The sequence below is a fragment of the Anopheles ziemanni genome, chromosome 2, assembly GCF_943734765.1.
Source record: "Anopheles ziemanni chromosome 2, idAnoZiCoDA_A2_x.2, whole genome shotgun sequence".
Taxonomy (NCBI): domain Eukaryota; kingdom Metazoa; phylum Arthropoda; class Insecta; order Diptera; family Culicidae; genus Anopheles; species Anopheles ziemanni.
The window spans coordinates 76170308-76191099 of NC_080705.1; the positions used below are offsets into that span (position 1 = coordinate 76170308).

General features: G+C 46.5%; 1 protein-coding gene across 1 annotated transcript; it reads right to left on the reverse strand.

The window, feature by feature from the left end:
- Positions 1-6873: 6873 nt before the first annotated feature.
- LOC131294368 (inositol 1,4,5-trisphosphate receptor) lies at positions 6874-20776 on the reverse strand. The gene is made up of 17 exons (XM_058322417.1): positions 20676-20776; positions 20397-20583; positions 17368-19293; positions 16965-17296; positions 16589-16887; positions 15826-16140; positions 14414-14695; positions 13661-14185; positions 13194-13537; positions 12408-13112; positions 9843-11766; positions 9628-9779; positions 9141-9516; positions 8719-9056; positions 7838-8104; positions 7142-7786; positions 6874-7074 (listed from the first exon to the last, which is right to left on the reverse strand). Exons 1-17 carry the CDS (start codon positions 20774-20776, stop codon positions 6988-6990), a joined length of 8805 nt encoding a protein of 2934 aa, XP_058178400.1. The 3' UTR covers positions 6874-6987.
- Between the last annotated feature and the right edge of the window lie 16 nt (positions 20777-20792).

Sequence of the window (20792 nt, forward strand, 5' to 3'; positions counted from 1 at the left end):
ATGGGGCGCACTTTCGCGCCCGGAACGAAATCACATTGCGAACGAATGAATCGCATGCAGTTTGATTAATTAATTTTACTCCTACACAGAACCTAATTTTCCCATTGCCCATCTCACATCCCAACCGGAGCTTACAAATGAAAACATTTATCCACGGGTCGTCGAATGAAGAGACAACGCGTTTCTATCGTCCACCATGCAGGACGTTCAAACATTTTCTAACATATAGGAAGCATTTTCTGCCCTCAGCCCTCAGGAGATGTGCCAGTTAAGCACACAAACACACACACACACACACATACAGACAAGATTGGTTAAGTGTAGCTAAACGAAAAACCAAGCGAAACATGATGGTGCGCACCATTTGAATGCATTCTACTAGAAAGCTCGCGAAATTAGGTTGACAATTTTAGGGCGAAGGGAAAAGCGATAAACGTGGTGTCTACTATCTATGTGTTAGTATGCTTAGTGGCCGGAACAGCCTACATGCAAGGAGGGGGCCAGTAACAGGTGAGACATCAACCAATAATATGATCCTACAGTGAGAGAAGCACGCAAAGTGTATTATTGTAGGCTAGAACCAGCCTAGAGAGAAAGTATATTATTTTCTACCCCAAAAACTATGACTGAGAGCAAACAAGCGGACGGAAGTAGTGGATTGAAAAGATAGGCAAAAGGGAAAACCGCTCTCAGTAGCGTTCAGGATGCAGCAACGAAATTCTGTGGCAGGAAATTAATGGCCAATTGAAAAGCATTAAACCGTAACCCAAAGCATTCAGCGAAGACGTTTCGTCTAAACACTACTATCACTACTATGGTGCGTTAAGGAGTGTGTTCCGTTCGGGATTATTAGTTCCTTTAATACATACCTACTCGTACACACACATACACACATACACGCATACACACAACACCTACTTTGAAAGCAAGGTAGAAGGACTTGCAATAAAAAGTCGCGTAAGCAGTATATGTTTTTACGTTAAGTATTTCACCGAGTTTCTTTATTTTATGTCTCGGGAACTTATTTTGAAACAAATAATAAATACGTATATGATTTTGTTTTGGCAAATGTTCCAACTTACAGATAATGAAGTTTTATTTTGTTTAGTTATTACTTTCTGTTTTTACGTATTGTTTTTCGTTTTGCTAGCATGATAGGTTTAACCATTCCCCTAATGAAGTAAATTAGTTTCGATTCCTACACAGATCCGTTAACATTTGGTAGAAAATTTGAGGTGTAGCTACATTGGTAAGCTATTACATAGTGCGTTAGGGTTTACTCCTCACAAAAACGGCCAGAGAAGCTGGTTCTCCTCTGATATCGGCTGTAGATCAAATTAGATCGAGATCATCGTTCGTGTGATTTGCCACATTATCCATATTAGTTACCTTATGGCAAACGACACTCCATCAATGGCCCCATTAATGTGTCGGTTTATCGGTAGATCGATTGTAAGCTGGCTTTCGATCGAGTTCATCTTAGATTGGCCGAAGTCAATTTAGAGGCGTTAGGTTAGTTATGCAGTAGGCCATGATTTCGGTGGTAGCAGTTGCTAGGGTGGGCGTTGCTTAATCTAACTGTCGGACAGTTGCTTGGGCAAGGAAGATAATTCCAGAAAACATTTAGATGATGTCACCGATCGTTTCAAGCTAGCAAAAACACGACGAAAGTAGTAGGGACGTATGGTACAAACGATGCCACGAGAACCATGGGAAAAAGTAAACTGCCTCATTTTTATAAACACACATCCGCCTACTGCGGTTGGAGTGCGGATTCCCCATTTAGGATACGATCAACCCCTACTCGTTCGATTGGCGCTTTTGGTAAGCACAAATAAACGCACATACACTGGGCCCAAAGTTAATCCGGACGCTCAAAAAATGACCATGCGTCCGAATTTGTGGTCGATTTTAGAGTACTTAGAATTGATAACAATGATTTTTGTTCATTGCATCTTCTTGGTGCACCTTCCTACGAAGTACGTGCAAAAAGAACGGTTAAAAAAATCGTACCCAAACGGCGCAATAAACAATAGAGTGGAAAAAGTCAGAACTTTGACGGCCAAACGCAAAGTCGGACAGTTATATTTCATCGTAGTTTTGTTAGCTAAAGTGGTGTGTAAGTTAGTTTCGACACTTGATATTTGTTACTATCGATGCAGACGACTCTTGAGCATCGTTAAAAGCACTCGGATGATTCGATTTATTATATTATTGAAGTTTTTATTGAAATATTCGTCACACTACTTGGTTGGAACGAAACATCATCATTTATCTATCATAACGATTGAAAAAGTTTTTAAAAACATATGAAATTAGACTAACATTAGCAAACTAACAATTTCAGACATCATTAAAAAGTATAAAACTTCAAAAAGTATCGTAAAATCACCAAAGAACTGCTTTTTGCAGCACACATTTCTGGAAAGGGAAGGTAGAATGATTCGATAAACCATTTAATGTAACCCATTTACTATTGCCCGTCTACTAATTCTCATCTACTACCCCTAATATTATGTAATTTTCCAACTCCTTTAGCCTACATGCACTCTCATATTATTAAGGAACCTTCAACAACTCGGACAGTTTTGGTTAAACCCTTTCCCTCGAACGCGCCATATGTATCGCCATCTATCTGAGAAAAAATTGCGAATTTTTGTGTCAACTGTAAACAGGACTTGCACAAAATATCATGATTGTTTAACTTTAACTATCTTTCCGACGTAGAATGATATAATTTGTTCCTAAAATCATTTTATTTATCGACATCAGTTCTAGCAACAGAATCGTAGTTTTCAATTTTTCTCCGATAATAATGATTTCTTTCCCGGGGTTCTGGCATGCAGCCCATTCCAGTGTAAATAGTTCCAAATAGTTAGAGCACTTAACAAACACTTTTAGTAAAGTTTCTTTTAGATCTACGGCAGTAGTAAAAGGGTTGAATCGATTGGTTCTTCCTCCCATTTCCCGAATTGTGTGCTGCAAAGAGCAGTTCTTTGGTGATTTTACGATACTTTTTGATGTTTTATACTTTTTAATGTTGTCTGAATCTGTTAGTTTGCTATTGTAAGTCTAATTTCATATGTTTTGAAATCTTTTTCTATCGTTATGATGGATAAATGATGATGTTTCGTTCCAACAAAGTAGTGTGACGTATATTTCAATAAAAACTTCAATAATATAATAAATCGAATCATCCGAGTGCTTCTAACGATGCCCAAGAGTCGTCTGCATCGATAGTAACAAATATCAAGTGTCGAAACTAACTTACACACCACTTTAGCTAACAAAACTACGATGAAATATAACTGTCCGACTTTGCGATTGGCCGTCAAAATTCTGACTTTTTCCACTCTGTTGTTTATTGCGTCGCTTGGGTACGATTTTTTTCACCGTTCTTTTTGCACGTACTTCGTAGGAAGGTGCACCAAGAAGATGCAATGAACAAAAATCATTGTTATCAATTCTAAGTACTCTAAAATCGACCACAAAGTCGGACGCATGGTCATTTTTTGAGCGTCCGGATTAACTTTGGGCCCAGTGTACGTCTCAATCGTAGGATAGCAAGGTAGCAACTCGCAAACAGCAATAGGATATGCCACATTTTTAGAGTCAAATTCGAACGGAGTAGAGCGAGCGTCGTGCGAACTGCATGATAATCGTCCACGAAAGTCCACGTTAGCAATCAACTTTGGAGCTTTGAAGCGTCTTGAATAACTGATAAGAAAACACACACACGCGCACACACAAATAAGCACGCAAAACACGGAAACAAATAGTTCAATTTTGATAAACAAAAAAAAATAATACAAACAATTACATACTACAATTGAGAGCGGAAAGCGACATGTACTTTACCATTTGGAAAACGTAGTAACATCGTAGTTAACTGATCGTGGCAAAGGTAGAAAAAAATCGCAAAGAAAGAAAGAAACCGATTACAATTGAGAAATGTGAGATGGAAAAACGCTTCAAAATTTTACGGTCGGTAATACTAATATGGCTTTTTGGGATTTTAGAATCATGCACTAACAAAAAAAACCCCGTTTGCTTTGAGAAACTCCGATTTGAACGCCAATACAGTGTCGCCCTTGCCTTCGCTGTTACTTCTTCGTCCTCGTCTGCGTCAAAACCCAAGTTCTCTCGCCCTCTCAACGTAAGCTGTTCTTATCTTCAGCGTTTTTCCGGTAGGAATATATAATATCGTAATCTTCATTTCCGAGACGCAGCTGACTCAAAGTCAACGTATTTATCATAACCAAGCTAAGGAAAAACCAGTGGTTGAAAACCACGGACAAACGTGATAAAAGAAAGCAACACAAGATACCAACCATTTACTGAAGTAAAGCATGAACGTTACATGGTAACATAACGCTGCTTCATCCACATGAGCCGAACCAACCAAAGAACAAAAGCAGCAATTATTTAAGTGTAAGTACTTTGTGCTGAAACAACAGCAAACCCACAAACCCAAACAGTTCCCTGTTACAGGGAAAGCGAACGTTGCATCCTAGTAGGCAGAAAACATTTGTGTCGGTTAGTGGTTAGGAAAAGGAAGGAAAAGGCGAAAAGAGGAAAACCAAACCATATTGTGATTAATCCACTGCGCTCTAGTTGATGTAGTGTAAGGTTAGGAACGTGATGCACTTAGTCAACGGTGCAAATGAACCAATACTGATCTTGCATTTTGTTTTCCATCCAGCTACCCTAAACGTTTTGTCTCTGATGTTTGATAATCTCTTCAACTGCGAGAGAAATAATAAACCCCCCGCATAAAGCGATGATTTATTAGTTTATAACGGGTTGATTTAAAAATTTACTAATCAAAAGATTGTCAACCTTTGGATCGATCGATTCGTTATCAATTTTTATTACTTGCTTAACTATCCAAAAGAAGAAGAAGTCCGTCAAGTTCAGCATACCAAAAACCAGTTGTTTTCGCTTGCCTTACTACCGGATAGGAACAGTTGGCTCCAATTGTACATATCCAAACTGTTTTTTTTAGAGTTTCTTTCTGTCCAAAATACAATAAAAATAAAACTAGCTAACACGCTAAATATTGTTCGCTTTTTATTTCTTGCTAGAACAGACTTACGTTGTAATTCACGTATCAGAAGTAACGATGACGGAAAGTGTGTGTGTGTATGTGTTTCTGTCCTTCCTAAGAACCGAACCGAAGTTCACCTGCTGACCCTTGGGCCGATAGGGCCTTAATATTTCTTATAACATCATCTATAACAGTTCCGCCGGAGTTGTTCAACTTGCGGGAAGTTCCTGTGCTGTCGATATACTTTAATACGTTTTACGTGATTTTTAATTTTCATAAAATAATTTTTCGTTTTTGAGAACGTTTCAATTTGTGTGTGTAATTCCTTTTCTAAAGTATATTTAAATGTTACACTATAGTTGTTATCTCCAATAACTTTCATTTATTATGAACCGATAGTAAAACATGTGATGTTTCGGTCGTCGGTACTTTAAGTTTGATATCAGCTCATGTTTTCTTCGTTTAACGGACACAAACTCGCTCAGCACAGTAAGAGCTAGCTAAAACAAGGTACAGTTTTTTTAATCGTAATACGTGTTCTGATCGGAAAAAACATGGTCCGAAACCGATTTCCCGTCGTGCAACGATGAGCTGGATGAGAACGACACAACCGGTGAGATTAGAAATGTTTTTCATCAGCAAAACAGAAGGAACAAAATCAACCACAATGAGATGGGTGCTTCGGAAACGATTCGTTTTCAACAATCAAACAAACGAAGCAAAGTATCACAAAGCACGGTTTAAGCAATCATCCAAGGAAGCGATGAAACAAATGGTTACTGTGTGGTATATACTTAGATATTATAGCATTTTCCTTGCCTTCGTTGATGTAGCGTTTTTTTTAAGTGTGTAAATCTATTTTTAGGTTAATTTTTTTTTGTTCGCGAGTATAAGGAAAAATTATACGGATAGCGTTTGCGGAGAGAAGCCTTGCAGATTTTAAACCTTTTCTAAGGCGAGTAGCAAATAACCTATGTTCTTCGTCACAGACATTATTATTGTCGAAAGGATTGCTCGATTGAAATGGGTTTCGATGGTTGAAGCTCTCTCGAAGGGGGTGGATACAAAAAAGTCAAAATCAGTCTGTTAGTTCGATTGGAAGATGGGAAGACTCGAGGGGAGCGTTGGGTCAGAGATTCTTAAAGTTACAGTTCTTCTCCGTTTAGGAAGGTGGTAAGTAGATAGGACGAGGGAAGTTAGGTAATCAAATAGCGATAGAAAATTGGTAGGCCCAAATCACAATGTTAAAATGTTACTCGAAAAATTATTAAACGCCACGTGGTACGACGATGATGTTGGGGAAAATATTTGTCCATGTATCCGGCACTCCCTCTCTCTCTTTCTCTTCTCAGTCGACGAGTAAATCATTTCCAGTGCAGTGCGCATCGTCTTACGGGCTAACTTATTACTCGTCATCGTCGTCATCGGTAAGGTAACACTGTGAGATATTATCCTGTTTTGCAGTGCATTTATAATAACTACATTTCCCTAGTGTACAAGTATATATATAGGACAAATTGTGTGCAATAGTTTAACTACTATCTATTTAATTTACTACAACATTTAAGCATGCATTGCATAACAGAACATATTCACAAAAAGTGGGCGCGGAAAACAATTTCATTTTCCCGAACCTTCCTGGACCGACATTTAAACACTAACTCTCACTATAGGAAGCATAACGAGAATCGATTCTCCTGCTGAACTAGAACTAAAAGCCGGGTTACAATTAACTCCTTCTTCAGTATAGATCCAAAGGATAATTTAAAATGGGAGAAATTCTTCTTCGAAACTACCAACCCTCGACCAACGGATCCTTTTCCCTTCGTTCTTATCACAAATCAGCATCACTACATCCGCAAAGGCTTTGACGTCCCTGCCCGGGTGTCGTCTTACAGCTTCCTTCGAGCGTCCTCCCCGAGCAAAGCGGACGTTGAGCATCAAAGCTGTGGATAGAACTGGTACGAAGTGGATGTGGTCGGGTTGAGCAGGGCGTGACGCTGTCGTTGTTTGCGCTGTTCCGTCATCTACGGGAAAAAAGAAGTAGAGTGAGGAAAACGGAAGTATAAAACCTTATTCTGAGCCTCCGCATACCTTATTCTCCAGCTCCATTATCTGTGCCATCAGTTCCCGCACGGCGATGTGGTTCGTTTCGAGCAGGTTCTTCAAGCTGCGCAGCTCGATCTGCTCCCCGTCGCCATCGACAGCGGCCAGCGACATGGCGCGCAACCGCGGGAACCAGTCCTGGATGTTCGCCTTCACCATCGCGTGCACGTAACTCTCCGGTCCGGTGAACTCGGTCGGATCCTTCACCTTCACCAGCACGATAAAGTACAGATAGTGCCACATATTGTGCTCGTTCTTGATGTGCTCCTCGAAGCTGACCGTCTTGTTGTCGAACGCCGACCGGTTCAGCCCGCAAATGAAGCAGGTGTTCTTCAGGATCAGCTCCTTCTGCTGCTTCTCGCTTCTCAGATCGGCGAACGTGTCGATGATCACACCGAAGATTAGGTTCAGCACGATAATGATGACGATGAAGAAGAACAGTAGATCGTAGATGACGCGCGGTACGAACAGCGTCTCCTTGCGACTCGGTGCCCGCAGTATGTCCCCGATGCCTCCGCCATTCCGGAGCCCCTGATTCATCGTGGTAATAATGCACATGATCATCGAATCGCAGCCCCGTTCCTTCATCTCCCCATCGGCCCCATCGGCGGCTTCCGCCATCTGGTTGATTGCCTTCGAACAGGTTTGTTCCACCACCTGTTCCATCACTCCGGGTGGGGGTACCATGTGGCTGGCGAGCGTTGACGCAGCATCCCCACCCTCGCCGCAATCCATGGCGCCAGCATCGACCGGGGAAGCCACCGACGGTGGAGTATACTCTTCGTCCACCGGCACTAGGAAGTCATCCCGGAAGAACATGTACCCAATGATGGAGAACATGTACACCAGGATGAGAGCTAGGACGGCTGTCAATATAATGGAGCGACCGTTTCGAGTTACCGAGCGTATAACGTTCAGCAGCGTTTCCTCACGATAAACCACATCGAATAGCTGGAAATAAGGTAAAAAAGGAAATCACAAAAAATAGTTAGAGAAGAGTGACCGATTTGTAATACTTTTGTTATACTATAAGTCAAAGAGATTGTTGCTAGATTAGCATCAAATCACTTACAATATAGGTTTTCTATCCTCTTAAACGTAAACCTACGAATCCACTTTTTCGCAAATGCAATAAAATCATCGTTATTTGTATACTATTCGATAGTTGGCAAGGCAATTTGAAGACTTAAAAGGATGAATTTAAATAGATTTTAGGAGAAATGAAACTAGCCTGAAAGGATGGAAATGATATAAACAAAAATTGTCGTTACCTTTTCCAAAAACCCGTCTTCCATCTTTAAATAATAGCTTAAAATTTATTGTCTAAATAAACATATTTTGTTATTGTTACTTGTTTTATGAAGCTTTAAAGTGAGTATGCTGTTTGGAAACCAAAAAATGTGAATTTCAACTACATATTTAAAGTTGTATAGTTTTTCTAACGGTTTAAAGCAAACAAATATTTTTAAGATGATTAATTCATTTGAAGAAACTAAAGATGCTGTATGAAAAGATGGTATAAAATGTCTCAAACACAACACACCTAACTCGCCTCCCTTACGTACCAAAATGGAGAAGAAGAATGGATGCAACAGGACACCGAACACACAGAACAGCAGGTAGAAGAAGTGATACAGCAGTTCCGCATCCGTGATGATCGAGACAAAGTGTTTCTCGAGCGTTCCGTAGTTCCCCATCAGGCTGATGATGTGCACACCCTTCATCACGACAGTAATGCAGCCGAGCAGCCAGAGGGTCGGTTCGGGTCCGCAGGAAAATATCAACCGTAAGATCAGAGCCACCACGAACGTCCGGATGCCCGACTGCCTGGGCAGCGTAATGACGATCGCTAGCGAAACCAACATCACGATCCAGATCAACGACGACAGATGGAAGCTCAGCTCTGTGGGGAGAGAGGGAGAAAGGAGGGGAAACACATGGTGATACATGATCACGCGAACCAAACGAATTGATATTTTCCTCTTACCCGGTACGGCATTCTCGAACGGATAGAAAAACGCCACGATCAAGTTGATCAGCACGGCCAGATTGAACAGGATGTTACTCCACAGCGACATGTAGCTGCTCACCCAGAACAGGGCCGGCTGGCCGCGTAGCTTCTTCTGCCACTTCATCTCGTTGAACATGGCCTCGTGGCGGTCGAAAAAGTCCGCCACCTTGCTACCCTGGTCGTCCCGCTCGGCCGTGTTGAGCACGCGCACCTTCGTGTCCTTGGTGAGATACTCGCAGATTTCCGGAATCGGAAAGACGATCTGCTCGAGCGTCCGATCGTGCCGCACGATCTCGATCTGTGCCGTGTGCGTCTGGTAGAAGAGAAGCGCTTGGTTCGTTTTACTGTTCGCCTTGCTCGTGGCACTCGATACGGCCGATGCGGCGGCGGTTGGGCCTCCCGCCCCACCAAGGCTTGACGCTGGCGTAGCAGTGATGGTGAGTCCGGGACCGCTGGCCGTCGCTGCCGCGCTTCCGGCGTATGTGTCGATCTTCAGCAGACTCGCAAGCTCCTTGTTGTGCTGCGCCAACTGATGGCATAGGATGTAGATGTTGTGGCCGACCTCCTTCGGCGATACCCCCACATCGTCGTCATCGTGTCCATCATCACCGAGTTCTTGGCGCAAACTACCATACCCATCGTCACTCCCACCGCCACCGCTCCCACCTCCTCCCGCACCCCCACCGTCGTTCTGGTTCAACAGCAGCAAAATGTTCTCATCCTGATGATACGCCCGGCAGGCCACATCGATCAGCTGCTTCGGGTTCATGTTCGCCAGAATACGCTCCGCGTTCTCACTGTCCCCGCGGGACTCCATGATGGCCAGTAGCAACTTGGATGCGTTGTTTTTCAACTCCAGCACCAAATCCATTCGGTTTTTGCCGAGTGGATTGATATCGTTCAGGATCAACGCCGTGATGATGTCCAACCCGTTCGACTCGTGCGTCGCGATGCAGTTCTGATTGTCGTGGCACGGTCCCTGGCAGTACTCGGTGAGTGTTTCGAGCGTTTGGTTGATCAGCGTCACGTTGTTCTCGTTGATGTACAGCCCGAGCAAACCGAGCCCGCCCGTCGTCGAGCCGCAAATGCAGTCCAAGAACATGAGCGTCTCCGAGACGAGATTGTAGTTGGTCTTGTTGTTCTGATTCCTCAGCAGATTCTGCAGCTCCGGGTTGTGGTTTTCGCAGAGCAACTGTAGAAAGCGTAGGATCGGTTGCATCACGAGCACCTTGTTCGAGAGCTTGTTGTTCTCGTCCTTGTCCTTGTGCTTCTCGAGCTTCTCCGCCAGGATATCTTCGAGCGCCGAACTGCCGATGCTCATGAGCGAATTTTCATCCCCATTATCCGACCCGGTGCCATCGGAGGTGGCCGCCAGGTTGCGCGCATTGATGTACGACTGCTGCGTCATGAGGGCGGCATTTTGAAGCTCCTCCTTAAAGTCCTCCGTGATCACGATCCCGTTCACCTTGTTCACGTTCTTCCGTTGGCCGAGCTTGTCCAGATCCTTGCCCTCCACCTTGCTCTCGCTCGCCTTGTTCGCCGCCATGTCGGACGTGTTGACCGTGACGGTCGATTTGATCTCCTGCTGGGCGTCTTTCATCTTGTCGAAGAACACCTTAAAGAACGACTGACTCAGGTCGTTGCTGAGGAACTTGTTGTACATACCCTTCTGGATGATTGGATTACCACCCTCGAGCAGTGCGATCCCGAGCTCGATCGCTTCGACGAAGATCGACGGTGAGTTAATCGATTTGATCACCAGCTCAATCACGAGATCGCTGGCACCTTCCTTGTCCAGGTGGTTTTGCACTTCGTGCAGCGTTCGCCCGGCACGGATGAGGTACTTTGCCCCGGGACCATGCGATACGCTCGCCGTCAGAGGACCAGCCGCACCTCCTACACTCGCCGCGGGTTGAAGAACCGCCGGAACACTGGCCAGTGGGCCCACCACACCGAGCGGAAGGGCTACCGCCGGTGGTTGCAGTGAGAAGTCATGACCAAAGTAACGCTTCAGCAGGATCGTACGCAGATGGTCACCCTTGTCGCCGTAGTCGCAATCGATCGTCATCATCTCTTTCAGTGTTTTCAGGATCTTCACGCACAGCTTTTCCTCCTTCTCTTCAAGCAACTTCTCCGTGTGCTTGATCAGATGCCGGATAAAGTCACCCGTCTCGCACTTCTTGCGTGATTCCGTGTTGAGTGGAAACAGTAACTCCGACCGGTACAGGATGTCCACCAGCAGCGACTGTTCCGCCTCGACCAGCGGCTTCAGTTTATCCTCGAGCAGTGACACGATGTCCTGCAAGCCCTCGATGATGCTTCGGTCCATGCGCATGATCTGCGACTGGGAGCGTTCCATCTTCGCCTGCTTCGTCACCAGCAGCCATTTGCTGGTCTGGCGCGATAGCATGGCCGTTTTGTTGAACATTTTCACCACCTGATTCTCCAGATCGATCGGAATCGCGATGCCGCGCGGTTTCGCCTTCTCCGACAGCGTCCGGATGCAATTTTCCACATTGAAGCGCTGGGATTGCGTCAGATCTTTGCACTGCGTCAGTTTGAACGAGTTCTGGAGGATCTTCACGAATATAAGCTGTCTTTTCTGTGCTCGAAAGGGAATAAATAATAAAACCTCGAGTTAATGAAGGGTGATTTACAACAAAGAAATGATCCTCCATAAGCAGTTAGCGAAATACGTTCAAAGTTCAACGATATCTAGCCTAGCTTCTTCTACGAAACACTCTCTTTTCACGGGCGTTCCTTGCCTGACTTAAAACCAACTTTTTCAGCAACGGCAACCGAATCTCGTTCATGCTGTCCTGACGCAACAGCCGCTTGATGTGATACCGTTGGCCGGAGATGATCCGGTTCAGTTGCTTTTCCCACGCGCGGTTCGAAGCTTCATCTTCCTTTTCAGGCACCTCCAATTGGGGATGTTTCTTGAGGCAGCATAATGTAATTTTTATGACGTTTGATTAAATAATTCCGATACTTGAGGGACTGGAAAATAATAGCTAATAAATGTCTGACTTAAATATCCACTTTCCGAAGGGTAATAAATCAAACAATTCCCACAAGGAAAAACACTTTATGTCCTTGTAAATTTAATTCCAAAGTTTGTCAACCCTTCAACATTTTCAAAAATATTTAAATTAAAGAAAATGAACTGAACTTTCCTCGGTTTCGCTGGTTTGAAAAATACCACTATCTCGTTCACCCCCGGCGGGTGGTCTGCCTACTAACCTGAAGGGCCGTACTCTGGTCGGAAAACTGACTGTTGAAGAAGGTGATCAGTATGTTCATGACCTCGTTGCAGACGTAGTTCTCCAGCTGGCGGTTGGTGAACGCTCCGCCCTTCACCACGTTGTTGATATCGATCAGGAACGACTTCTCGAACAGACACCACATATGGTTGGACGAGTAAATCTCCTTCACCTCCACCTCCGTGTCGATGTAGCAGTGGCACAGGAAGTCGACGTACGCCACCTTCACCTCCGGGATGCAGTCCGGGTGCGAGATCATAGCCACGATATCGTCCAGCGCCAGCAAACTGTTGCACTTGATCTCGGTGTACACGTTCTTGCCCATGGTACAGCAAGCGAGCAGCTTCACCAGCTCGATATGGTACATCAGGGGACTCGGGTCGGCCAGCGTACCGGCACTGTAGCTGCGCATCAGCTCAACGAACGAGTTGAAGGAAGCCTTGTCGTTGTAGAATACCAGCACCTCCTCGCCCGCGTTGACCAGCTCCTGCATCACCATATCCTGGCACTTGCGGATGAACTGGTTCTCCGCCTTGATGATCGTCTGGAGGAACTTGAGATACTCCACGTGGCGCCCGTGTATTTCGATGCAATGGACAAAGTGTTGCACCACCTTGTCGCTTACCTCGTTGCAGAGGTTTAGGTTATCTTTGAAGATGGCACACACCGTTTCAGCTTCTAAAATCTGTAAACGAAAGATATGCAGGATGAGATTGTTTATTTTCATAAGCCAACTAATAAAAGAGCTCGCTCTGCCATCCCTTACCCCCGGGTTAAGGAACAGATCCAACTGTTTGTGCAGCAAGATCTGATTCTGCTGATTGCCCAAACAAAAGTTCTGCAGAAACTCGTGCGCCAATCGCATCAGCTCGTTCATCCGGTAGTCGTCCTTCTCGTCGTAAGGAATCTGCAGCAGGTCCAGCACCACCGTGTGCACGCCAACGTTACGCAGCAGTCGCTGTTCGTGCTTGCGTGGCTTCACATTCCCATCCGGACCGGTGGCCGTAATGCACAGTTTGTTCATGCGTATCAAAATCTGCTGGATCTTCTTGTACTCCTGCGCCTGCTCGGGATTCAGCTCCGGGCCGTGGTCGAAGTTGAGTTGCGATTCTTGCTTCACCAGCTCCGGTTTCCCTTTCGCTCCGGATCCTCCCCCTTTGCCACTCCGGCCACCATCCCCTTGGTCGTTGTTACCACCTTTCGAACCGGAACCTCCACCACCTCCACCACCACCGTCGGCTCCGTCTCCCCCTTCACCGCCTGCGAGCAAATCATCCGTCTGCTTCGACTTGTACACCCAAAGCTCCGACTTTTCCACGCTCTGCCGCAGAACGTCCAGATCGAACTTGATCTGCTTGTACGATTCAACGTCGCTGTCCGACACGAGCAGTTGCACCTGGCGGAAGGCGTGCAGTACCTCTTGCCGTTGGCTAAAGTGGCGGAAGAGTAGGTGCAACGCACCGGATACCAATGCCGGATACTCGTGCATGATCAGGTGGAGCAGGACACGCAGGAATGTTCGTCCGCCCTGCCCATCGAGATCCAGCGGGTTGTAGGTGTCCTCCGTGCAGCCAAAGATACCTTCCGCCTGGAAGCCGATCGATTCGAGGTCGATGTTTTTCTGCCGCAGATTTATGTTCTCCGCCGTCGGTGGCGCATGGGAGGTTCCTTCACTCCTACCACCACCGGGTCGTGTGTGTCCATCCGCCGAGGTTGTACTCTCGTTCGACATCGTACCGTGACCTTCGGAAGTGGAATCGGATCCCGTGGTGGTAGTCATCGTTTCGGTCGTACTGTTACTCAACGTTAGCGACACTTCCGACGTGGTATCACCCGCACTCCCGCTACTGTTCCCGTCCACCGTGGTACTGTCGGCCGGCGCAACAACTGACACCAGCGGAGACGGTTCCAAACTGGCCCGAACGATGGTCGGTGGCTCGGGCACGATTACGGTGGGTGGTGGTGGTGGTGGAGCAACGAGAGCCGTCGCCGCCGCTGCCGCCGTTTGCTCATTTTCATCAAATTCTCTTTTAAATATCGACAGTAAACAGCTGATCCGATAGTCCAGACGGACGTCCAGGATGAACTGGAGGATTTCGATAATCTTCAGCTTGGTGTCCATCACCAGTGGGTACTCCTTCATCAGCTGCGAGACGGACTTGCGGTGCTGTATCGTGGGTGACACGATGGCGGTCGAGATGGGACCGAGCGTGAGCGACGTCATGACCGCTCCCATGTCTCCGATTCGTCGCAACACGCCACCCTCCGCTGGAATGAGGGTAGGAACAAAGGTCTGTGTGAGTCGATGAACTGCTTGCCCCGCAACAAGGGTGGGACAATCCGGAATTGATAATTTTGATTAACATTTAATGCCAATCATACGAAGTCACAACCATTCGTTAGTAGAATCTACGTTATTAACCATAACCACTACTACTACTACTGGAATAAAAAATATACTATGAATAAAACTCCAATGAATGTAGCACATACCAACTCTGCGAAATTAGAAGGGGCAAACAAATGGAAGCCAACAGATTGTTCTCCCCAAAATTACGCGCGACCCAAATCAATTCATGAATATGGAAACATTTTCGTTAATGCCATATGAGACGTTCTAGGTCCAACCCTACCACAACGAACTACTGCTGGGTGGAAAGATTGACGAAAATGATTATGTCAGACACAGTGGTCTCTCGCCCCCTCTGCTTATCCTCCGCATGTTTCCACCATCATTAATCCAGCATAAATTCCATTAGATTCCGGCCAAATAACATCACACATGACACGTACAGACACTCATGAACCGGTGTAATCCTTCTTTTGGCATCCAATGGTTGTCGTTTTCGTATTTGTCAATTCACATTACGATAGATTGGGTCCTTTGAAGAAGCAGTGGAAAAGGCGGAAGGATATCGACTGGACAATCATAAAATACAAAGGGAAGGTTACGTGGAAGGAGGATAATTAATTGTTTAGCATTTAGCAACGTTCTATTGTGAGTTATTACCCTGTGCCACATGCAAAAAATTGTGTAATACTAGTGAAACTACAATTGCTGGAATTTGTAGAAATTTTCAATTATTTCCTAACAAATCAAATTAACTTTCAAAAGTAGGAGTTTGGAGTTGTGCCTTATGAATCTTTTGATCAGATTCATTGAAGCTCGATTCATGAATCGTTGGGATTATTCGGGAGTCATTCATATTCATGAATATGAATATGACTCTGCTTATAAGATTTGTAGTAAATGTATTTGTGCTGGATAGATTATTACGGTTTTAAGATAAACTTATAAATGCTTTATAAAAATAAAACTCAGTACAAAGTACAACACAACGATTAACAAACAACTACCAATACACAGCAAGCAATACACCAATCCCATTAACACTTACCACCACCGTTAGCACCACTTTCGCTACCAGACCCATTGATGGTTGCTTCCGGGATGCTACCGGACCGTAGCTTGGTGGCGTTTTTCGTTGCCTCGATAGCTGCCAGCACGGCCACGGTTGAGGCGGACCGGTTCAGCTTTTTCGGCATACCAAACTCACTCGTCAAAAGCCCACCACCACCACTGAGACTGCCACGCTTGGCGACGTCGTCGGTGGGATCCTTCCGCCCGGAAAGGCCCTTACCGCACGCCGTAGAACCAGCCTCCTGCCCTTGAATCGCGATTTCCGGCACTCCACCGGCACCTTTCTCGTCAGCTGGGAGGTCATATTCCACCGGACGATTGTGATGAGGATGACGATGATGGTTTGTTAGTAATGATGATAAAACGTGCATAAATGATTTGCGAACGTCATTGATAAAAGGTTATATAGAACGGCCAAGCATTCCCTGCGAGCATTATCGAACAAAAAATAAACAAAAAAACGGAGGCTTCTAATAACACTAGACACAACAATCACAGAATAAACTGCTGTAAAACTAAATGGCCTAACAGCAATCGAAACATAAGGTCTCCGGGCCCGAAATGTCCCACAACAAGCACGAGGGACACGCATCTATCCTATCAATTAATTCAGCCCAAAAACCAAAGCAAAACATTTCTCCCAGCTTATAAAGAAACCGATTGTTAGATATGGTTATTAGTTAACACAACAAGAGAAAAATGAAATCGAACCATCGGCGGGTCGCTCTTTCGTGACTTACAATCGATGTGACCTGTCGGAAGCCCGGTACCGTCGGCTTCACTGCTCGAGACGCAGTCCAGAATGTTCAGCAGCGTCTTCGTCAGCCGCAGCAGATCGCTGAAGCTGTAGAACCCGAAGTAGATCAGATCGCGCGCCAGCTTGACCACCTCGAACGTCAGTTTGTTCTGGTCCTGGTCGGCAAACCACATCTTCGACACGACATGATTGCACAGGTAGTCCTCGACGAAGGCGATCGTTTTGTTGAATCGTGCGCGCACCGCCTCCTTGTTGCTGTCCGGTTGCTTCTCGATGTCGTAACTATGGGTAACGGGGGGTTATGAAAACATTTTTTAAAACCATCAATCCAAGCAACCAAATGCTCGGTTCACACTTACTCGTTTATCGACATAACGGTGGGTATTTCGGACCAGAGCCGCGCGTACTTGACCGGTGTGACCGGTTCCTGTGGGTCGCGATCGACGTGGAGGTGAAGCATGAGGCGACAGAACGACGCCCGTAGGTCGTACGGGACGGTCTTGTCCGACATGCAGCGAAGGATTAGATCAATGTCCAGATGGGGCGAGAGGTTGTTCAGTGCCAGGTACTGCCGGTTGAGGCACATGTTCGAGAACAGGTTCAACTGGTGGCGGTAGTAGTCGAGGATGGCTGTGTCAACCGTGCGACCAATCTTCAGTCCCTGCGCAAGCCGACTCATGGATTTCGATTGCTAGAAAAATAAACCGAAAAGTCACCATATAAGAGCATACTTTAAACGTGGTCAGCAACAATTCGACCTACCGTGCGACCCTGCCACATTAGAACCACCTCGTAGCGCTTCTTCTCGTCCAGCTTTCGCTTTCCTTTCGCGGAGATTCCACCCTTAGAATCCGTACCGTCGATTCCACCGGACGATGTCGATTCATCCACCTCCCGAATCTCGGTGAACTCCCGATTGCCACGCTCCAGCTCGTTCAGATAACCCAGCGGATCATCGTCCACCTCGCGCAGGAACGTCTCGATCAGTATGTCGGCGTTCTTCGCGCTCAGCACACTCTTGCAGATCAGTTCCTGCGTTACCGCTATCGCCTTCTTGTTCGAGACGCACAGATCGGACAGGTAGTCAAGGAAGCGCGACTGCCAACTTTGCATGTTCTTGCGCACCAGCCCGACGAACGTTTCAATCTCCGCCGCCGTGATGTGCTTCTCCAGCAGCTTCCGGTTGTTGTGCAGCAGCGCCGTTATAGTGTCCTCCGCAAGAATATCGTACCCGATCTGTTTCTGCATCAGCCCGAAATGTTTCGCGATGTACTCTTGGTTTTTGCGGTAGTCCTGTTGGCTCAGCTTCAGTATCCGGTAGCACAGGCGGAAAATGTTCTTGAACGGTGCATTCTTCGGGTCGCCCAGTTCGTCGATCTTTAGGAATGGGCCGTCACTACCCTTCGTCTCCTGAAACGGTCCCTGTAGTATCTTGAACAGTTGCTTGAGAATGTACTGCTCGCGAAGCAGCTTCTGCCGGTCACGATTCGGGTTGTTGATCGTCAGCTCGAGCGCGTCCGACTTGTTCTGATCGTTCTCCTGGCCGGCGATGAAGAACACAATGTCCTGCAGTAGTGCGATCAGGGAGCGTCGTTCGTTAGACGAGATCGTGCCATTCTCGAGCTTCGTACTCATGGCCAGCAGCAGTTTGCAGGCATCGTTGGCAAAGTCCAGATCGCGAACTTCCACTGGCGACACCGGGATCAGCTGGAACGCTTCCTTGTCCTCCTTGATCGCCGAGCAGCCCACCTTCGACATGACGGGCTTGTCGTCGTCCGCATCGATCGGGACGGAAGTCGCGTGAACCCACGTGCTCGAGCAGAGGTGCCGTAAGCGGACGTAGCTCGACTGCGGAACCAAACCTTCCGGGCGCGTGATCGTCGTCGAGTCCAGCTCGAACACGGACGCGATGTCGGTCGAGTGTGGCACTGGCACGAGCCGGAACGAGTCGCCGCCCTGCGGATGGCTCGAACTGCTCGACTTTTCCGTGCGCGAAATGTCCTCGTCGATTTCGGCCGCCAGATAGTAGCCGGTGGCCAGATGCTTGAAGCGAAACAGCGAGTTCCAGTGACCGGCACCGCCCCGACAGCTATCGTGCTGCACCACCTCAACCTCCCACAACGCCTTGCTGCTTGTGGCCGCCGTCGCACTGCTCCGACCGGTCGTGCGCAGGAACACATGCTGCTGCTTCCGGTACTCGTCCATCGTAAGGAACTTTTCCTGCTCGGCGTGGAACAACCGCACCACGTCGCCGCCCTTCAGCACGTCCTCCTGGTTCTCGCGCTGCTCCATGAACAGCGTGATCTTCCAGGAGGTGGACGAGTTGAGCACATTCACCTCCTTGCTGCCCGGGTTGTCGGGCAGCTCGTACGTGGCCGCCACGTGCAGATTCTGCCGGTTCGCATTGACCGGCTTCAGGATAACCTTGTCGCTCACCACCACATTATCGCCAGCCGAGCGCAGCTTGTAGAACGGCATGATGTAGAACCAGGAGCCCTCGTTGCCGTTCGCGTCCAGGTACACACGCATCGCGTTCTTCTCCAGCAGGGCCGGCAGCCGGATGTTCACCGTCACGTACTTGTTCGACTTGAGGTGAAGCAGCTGCACCACGCTACCGTACTGGACGACCGTGCCGAGAAGTTTCTTGTTTTCCGACTCGTTCTGTTTCTTCTCGATTTCGGCCGCATGCTGGTTTGGTTATCAAAAAGAAAAAGCAAAACTCGATTAGTGCTCCAACTTTCTCCTTCTCATTAGCTCTCATATCACAACCGGACGTAAACCATGGGTCTGATTAAAACCACCGGAAGCATCTTGCTCTATCTTATGAATGTAAAATGTGTCTACAAACTTTTCCCACTAACCCAACGTGATGCCCAAAACGAAGCGGGAACGTCTTACAGTCCCGCATTTCTTGCCATTCCGATGGGGAACTAATTGTCGCTTTTGCGCACGAATAAATTCATCTCTCTAATTAACCTGTTCCGAGATTATACTGATGGGCCGATGTTTGTTAGTTATCAGGTGAAACGCACGGTGCTCGGAAGACACCATATGGTTGCGAACAATATCTGTTTCGCAACTAAAGCCACCAGGTCTCGGACATAGGGAAACCGGAATATAACAACGAGGTAAAGTTATAAAACTCCATGGCTTAATACCAGATATTGATCGTATGGAAAACAGACGATGTTCCGTAAACAATTTGACTCGATGGTTGTAAAAAAAATGTTATAAGCCATTTTGTATGCTGCAATGCTTCTCACGTAAATTCATATAGAAGTCACTTACAAAATTAAATCTAATTCATGATACGTTGATCCACTTAATCTTTGCAAACATGTTGCACTTGATGTTTGAGAAAAGAAAACTATAAAGATTTATCATTGTTCTTCCAATTTGTAACAATGCGCTATGCAAATAATTAACACGTTCGTTGTTTGCGTCATCCACAAATGGATTAGTCACGTTAGATAACGCTTTTTTTATCCTTTAAGTAATGTATTTTCAATTTTCAAACGGCTGATGAAAGTATATTTTAGGTCCTTTCAGCTGACCGTTGAGAGTATCATTTGAACAACGACCGAATTAAAGCTGTTTTGGGTTCTCTCTATGTAACTTTCTAAAAACTACTCGTTGATGATAGAGAATGCCGTTAGGAAATACACTTTCCAAAGGAAAAACGATAGTACTCATTATTCCCCGTTTTCAGATCGTTCGCTCGCTTTCGCTGTGTTGGCATTCTTTCTACCTCGGGGCAGCACCCGTTAGACCAAAGGCACCAAAACACTCACGTGCAACCGCTTCAGCAAACTGGTGTCGGTGTTCGTTGTCGTGCTTTGCTTGGCCGCCTTCCAGAACTGCTTCTGAGCCGAGTAGCGATTCATTGGGCAGATTTTGATGAGACAGTCGCGGAACTTTTCCGGCGGATCCGTAAGGTCGCCGGCCCCGGGACACACGACCACACGGTCATCGACGAGGCTAGTGCATAGAGGAGACGGAAAGGGGAAAGTAAATGGATCAATATTCGAACGACCACAGCAGCCGGACAACACAAGACGGATGATACTCACCCGAGGGTACTCAGGAACCCGGACACGCTGCCCTCGGAGTAAAGGGACACGATATCGCCGAGGTGCAGGAAGCTAACCGAACCCATCGTACTGTCACCCATTGTGAGGCTGTTTGCT

Excerpts from the sequence above, each read along its gene's own strand:
- LOC131294368 (XM_058322417.1), bottom strand. The coding sequence starts at position 20,776 with ATGGGTGACAGTACGATGGGTTCGGTTAGCTTCCTGCACCTCGGCGAT. Across the intron at positions 14,696-15,825 it reads AAGTGGTGCTAACGGTGGTG|CGGAGGGTGGCGTGTTGCGA; the intron begins GTAAGTGTTAAT and ends CCCTCATTCCAG. Across the intron at positions 13,538-13,660 it reads AGGGGGAGACGGAGCCGACG|AATCGCAACTCAACTTCGAC; the intron begins GTGGTGGTGGAG and ends TGGTGAAGCAAG.